Here is a 6,000-nt window from a genome sequence, read left to right as displayed (position 1 = left end):
TGTGTAACCTTTTGTAAGCATCAGCTTTCTCATCTCCAGTATCAGGCTTATTAACAAGGCCTAGTTGTTTACTGTTGTGAGGATGAGTTGAGATGCACCGGCAGCCTTAAATGTTAGTTGGTATTTGTATTATGGCATAATAGAAAGGCACTGCATTCAACCATCTCAGTTACTACACGTTTATGCAGGCTGATTCTCACAGCCAAAACAGACGCACAAAGTACACCCACCCATTTACCCACCTGGGGAAGCTCGAAGCCTCCCTGCCTGCCTGCCTTACGGGGCTCAGAGAAAAGCTGCGCATGCGTGCGCGTGCTTCCAAAGAGCCTCGCTCGGGGGCGGAATGGGAAACAGGAAGTTCTAACGCCTGTCGTACAAGCGCGGCGTAAAGCGGGTCTGCTTTACGGCACCCTGCTTCCGCCGTAAAGCGCCGTTGGCAATCCCGCGTGAGTGGGTTGAGGAGACGACTTCCAGGTGAAAAACGCGATTCTTGGAGGTTGGCTGACTTGACGTCTTCCCCATGGGCAAACGCGGGAGCCGGCGCCGGAGCCGGAGCCAGAGCCAGCTGCTCGACTCCCTAACTAAAAAGCAGAAGAAGCATCTAAGGGATTTCGGCGAGGAGCATCCCTTCTATGACAGGTATGGAGAGGCAAGGCTGGGACCGGCCCTGCCGGCGTCCTTTCCCGGTGGGAGCCCGCGTGTCCCCGCGTTTGGTCCGCCGGTGCCCCGGGGGTAGTGACAGGGCAGTTCCCGCCGCGTGCCACGCTGCCCCGGCGCCGGCCTAGCTCGCCCGGGGATCCTGGCGGCTTCCCGCCTGAGATGGGGTTCTTCGCCGGTCTTCCTACCCTTTGTTGAGCCTGTAGTTTGATGCTAGACGGCACGCCTCCTGTGTGGCGACTGGGCAGAGATTTTATAAGCTTGTGTTCGTTTTATATGTTTTTTTTAAAATTTTTATTTATTTATTCATGGCTATGTTGGGTCTTCGTTTCTGTGCGAGGGCTTTCTCTAGTTGCGGCAAGTGGGGGCCACTCCTCATCGCGGTGCGCGGGCCTCTCACTATCGCGGCCTCTCTTGTTGCGGAGCACAGGCTCCAGACGCACAGGCTCAGTAATTGTGGCTCACGGGGCCAGTTGCTCCGCGGCATGTGGGATCCTCCCAGACCAGGGCTCGAACCCGTGTGCCCTGCATTGGCAGGCAGACTCTCAACCACTGCGCCACCAGGGGAGCCCCGTTTTATATGTTTTTAAAGAATTGCTTGGGGGCTTCCCTGGTGGCGCAGTGGTTAAGAATCCGCCTGCCAACGGAGGGGACAGGGGTTCGAGCCCTGGTCCGGGAAGATCCCACATGCCGCGGTGCAAGTAAGCCCGTGCGCCACAACTATTGAGCCTGCACTCCAGAGCCCGCGAGCCACAACTACTGAGCCAGGGTGGTGCAACTACTGATGCCCGCGAGCCTAGAGCCCCTGCTCCGCAACAAGAGAAGCCACCTCTCGCCGCAACTAGAGAAAGCCCGGGCGCAGCAACGAAGACCCATAGCAGGCAAAAATAAATAAATTAAAGAAGTTAAAAAAAATGAAAAAAAAATTGCTTGGGACCCTCGACATCACCTATCTATTCAATGACCATGAGGAAACTAATGTTTGGGTAGTTGTGGGTTCCTCTCTAAGTGTCCAGACTCTCAGTTATGATCTTAGTGCTCAACCCACCCCTTTGGGCTGCTTTATCAACAGTTAGAGGGATAGTCTACTTAAGAAATTTGCTAGAAAAGGTGAACCCCGAGGGCTTTTATTTGCCAAAATTTCCCATCTTTTGGATGAGAGCCTGTTACTGTGTGACTGTAGTATTTGTCATGTGGTCTTGTTAGACTTTTTCATTCGTCTCTTATTATCTATTTGGCATATCCTTCCAAAACCTGTCCAAATGCATATGGAGTTTTTACTTGACAATAGATATAATGTATTTATAACGGTATAGTCTGCCACGTTCATTTAAAGTTGTATCGTTAGACTTTTCCTAATTGCTACATACTAGTAGTTAAAGTTTAACATTGCCTGTTTCTTCTCAGGGTTTCCAGAAAGGAAGCAAAACCACAGACTTGTCAACTGGTAATGCTTTATACCTTCTTTATGATAGTAGATTCTGGACTGTTACTTTTAAGATTATATATGGTACTAAAGTTTGGCTACATTTCCACTCTCTTTGATTTTAGATGTAAGCTATATTTTAGTAATATTGCTTAGTTTTAAGTGCAGATGTCTGTTAAAATGCCATTGTGATAACTAATATCGTATAAAGTATGAAACTGTCCTGAGAGATTAGCCTGTTAGAACCTGTTAAGGAGGCTTACCAGAGGGCTCTTGGTGAATCCTCAGAGGGAATGTCATGTTTGCTTAACATAAAATAGAGTGCAAAATCATCAAAGGTCTTATTTCATTACCACAGACTCAGAAATAAAGTACACTTTTTTGTTGTAAGTTTTCCTGTTGCTCCTTTAAAGGTGCCAAATGTCTGACACATAGGTTAGATCGCCTTATAACCTAAAGCTCCATGTGTTTAGTTTGCTGTCTTCCCATGTGGAACATGAGCAGTTCAAAGAAGAGGAAGCGCTTCTAGAATCATAGCTAGATTAGCTGTTTTAAACAAATTTGGTGCTAGGTCTGGTTGAATAGATAGGGTTGCATATTTGCAGAAAAGCTAGTTTTTATTTAGAAAAGTCTGAACTTGGTTCCACTGTGGGCCTGATGATAGTCGTGGGGTAGCAACAAGAACAGTATAAGTTTTGTTTTTAAAATCCCCATTTTCCTTTTAGTCAGAGAGTTTATAGATACTTCAAGTTCTGAAAGTGAAGCATAGAGTGAACCAGAACAAGTTTCTGGTTACAACAGACTACTTGCCACATTAAAGGATGTCTCCAAGGAAGATGAGGAGGAGGAAGAGGAAGAAGACAGTGTTCTAGATGAGACAGAAATGAATCTTGAAGATGGCGATAGTGACGTCATTGTGGAGGAAGAGATGGCAGTAGAGTCCACTGACATGCACAAGAGTAAGTGTCTTTGATGTGGGTTTATCATCTTTGCAGGGACCACAGACAGATTGCCCCAGGGGCAGGGTGCCTTGTACCACAGAGCTGGGTGAAAGCACATGGATTCAAAGCAGAGGTTCTTAACATTGTTGGGCTCTGTGATATCTTCAAGAATCTGATGAAAACACAGGACCCTGTGGCCATAAAAATGCAGAAATGACATTTTTGCTTATGATTTCCAGGATTTCATCAATCCTACTTCAAATTCCCCTGATTGGGAGGAAAGGGAACATAATTCTGTTTTTGTAATGGTCTCAATTTATGAAAGAGATGATTGTTCCTGCCTTAGAGGAACCAAGTTGAATGGAAGATAGACATAAAATATACAAAACTTTTCAAGCATCAAATCTGAATGGAACCGATAAATATAAGGTGTTAAAGAGATGCACAGTGGTCACATGCTGCCAGGGTGAATGAGGGGAGGCTTCAGAGAAGAGCTGGGACTGAAAGCTTAAAGGAACTCTGTCTCACTCAGACGTCTAGGGGACTATTTTTTAAAAAATTATTATTAATTTATTTATTTTTGGCTGCATTGTGTCTTTGTTGCAGTGCGCCGGCTTCTCACTGTGGTGGCTTCTCTTGTTGTGGAGCATGGGCTCTAGGCACGTGGGCTTCGGTAGTTGTGGCACACGGGCTCAGTAGTTGTGGCTCACGGGCTGTAGAGCACAGGCTCTGTAGTTGTGGCGCACGGGCTTAGTTGCTCGGCGGCATGTGGGATCTCCCCGGACTAGGGCTTGAAACCACGTCCCCTGCATTAGCAGGCGAATTCTTAACCACTGTGACACCAGGGAAGTCCCCATAGGTGACTTTTAATTTAACTTTAAAATCAACTTTATTGAAGTATGAATTACATTCAACAAGGTGTACCCATTTTAAGCATGTAATTTGATAAGTTTTGACAAATGTGTATATCTATATTGTCATCGCCAAAGTCAAGATACAGAACACTTCCAATACCTGCAAAAAGTTCCTTCTTGTCCTTTTACAGTCAGTTTCCCAGGCCTGGCATCAGGCAACCACTGACATGCTTTCTTTCACTATGTATTAGTGTTTCCTATTCTAGAAATTCATATGAATGGAAGCATACAATAAGTACCCTGTTGCACGTGGCTTCTTTGGCTCCTCATGTTGTTGTGACTCATCCGTGTAGCTCATATTAGTAATTCATTTCTTTTTATTACTGGAATAGTAGTCCATTGTCTGAATATATCTGGGTAACTTTTTATATTCTATTATCTTAATGCCTACTTGCCTTACTGTATTTTTTTCTATACTTTAAGGTGTCACACACCATTCTTAGTATTTTCATTCATCACTTGTACTCGGATACAAAAATCATTGCCTCAGACTTAGGGATTGTTTTAATTTTGTTGGTTTTCCAGTTTTCTTTCATGTTTTAGGTTTTTAAAAATGAAAAGTTTGGCTTTTTAAATTATAAAAGTAATATATATTTACTGTAAAAATTTAAGAGGGTAATATAGTTAACGTATATCTCCTCCACCCTGGGATGAACACCTTTAACATTTTATAGAACCTTCCAGACTACTTTTTTATGGATATATGAGTGAATATATATTTGTGTGTACGTGCATAATGGCCTCATACATTTCTGTAAGTTACTTTTTTCTTTAATAATATAACGTGTGTAACTGTGGGTTACTGCCGCTAGAACCCTGGTGTCCAAACTCCCAGGCCAAATCTCCTTCTACTACATTACACTACCATGGGGAGGTTTAAAAAAGAAAGGGAAAGTATGAAGGGTGATTTTTCCATAAATTAAATCCACTTGAAAAGGCGCATTTGGAGAGTCAGAGAGTACTGATATTGTTAGAAAGAAGAAAGGTTTAAAAGCTGGTTAAATCTCATTTTTAAAAAATCCATATGTACCACATTGTAAAAAAGAGAAGGAAGACGGCATTCATGATTACTGGGCTGGCAGGGTAGGGGACAGTTGCATGCTGGGGGTGGCTCTCGTACTGGCTCTTCCACTCTTCACACTTGTGCTCGGCCAGGGCCAGGGACCGCTGAGGGAGATCAGAGGAGAGGGTGGTGCCTTGGGGGTTCCAGGGGGTTGTGCAGCTGGCTCCCTTGCCACCCAGACTGCCCCAGGGTTCCCAGCCCCAAGGATTATGGAGCATCCCCACACCTGTTTGCTCTGCAGTTGCTGTCCTGCACGCATTTTCTCCTCCAGCACTTTCTGCAGTGTCTCCTTGGCCTTCTGCTCATAGCTGTTTTTCTGGTCTTCCATCTGTAAAAGCAACTTATTCATTCCCCAAGAAGTGTATTTCTGTAAATTTGAGGCAATTCAACAAATACACATTGACCTACTGTGTGCTAAAGCCTGAGCAGGGATACAGAAATGAAAAGAAATTGGTCCTTGCCCACAGGGCAGAGATGTCAGTAATCTGGTGGACCTTCTTCCAGGCTGGAGGCAGGCAGGGAGAGTCCCTCAGGTGATGTGAGAGGTGAGTGGGGATAAAAAACTGCCCTGGGCATGCTGGGCATTCTCCCCTAGGCCTTCCACAGGCATTTGAAATCCGACATTTCCAAAGGGAAATCATCTTTCTAAACCTGCTCCTATCTCAGTGGCCAGCATCACCACCCACCCAGTCTCCCAAACCCTAAACCAGGGAATCATCCTTGATTTCTCTCTCACCTTCTTCAAGGACTCAGTTCCTCATCAAGCTCTGTCAAGTCAGCGTCTTTAACGGCTCGTTCGTTACCTGTATCCTCTATCCCTACCGCCACCTCCTTAGTTCAGGCCCTAGTGACACTATTATATGGATTATATAGAGACTATGTGTTATCTTCATGCCTTGCCTCCCTTCAAACCCTTTTCAGTCCTGCAGCTAGATGGTTCTTTCTAAAACTTAAATCTGATCCCATCACAACCTGCTTAAATCTCTCAGTGGTTCTCAG

General features: G+C 45.0%; 1 protein-coding gene across 2 annotated transcripts in view; it reads left to right on the top strand.

The window, feature by feature from the left end:
- Positions 1–265: 265 nt before the first annotated feature.
- LOC309807091 (interferon regulatory factor 6-like) overlaps positions 266–6,000 on the top strand; it is a 10,557-nt gene continuing 4,822 nt past the window's right edge. Inside the window, exons 1-2 of one of the 2 annotated variants that reach the window (XM_082626323.1) lie at positions 536–639; positions 2,065–2,104. In XM_082626323.1, the coding sequence (XP_082482449.1) occupies positions 633–639; positions 2,065–2,104 (47 nt within the window). In that variant the 5' untranslated portion in view covers positions 536–632. Of the gene's footprint in view, positions 640–2,064; positions 2,105–6,000 lie in introns of both variants that reach the window. The other variant, XM_082626321.1, reaches the window with a different exon arrangement.

This window comes from Mesoplodon mirus (genome assembly GCF_964341445.2).
Source record: "Mesoplodon mirus genome assembly, chromosome: 7".
Classification (NCBI taxonomy): Eukaryota; Metazoa; Chordata; class Mammalia; order Artiodactyla; family Ziphiidae; genus Mesoplodon; species Mesoplodon mirus.
This window is presented reverse-complemented; position numbering and strand designations above follow the sequence as displayed.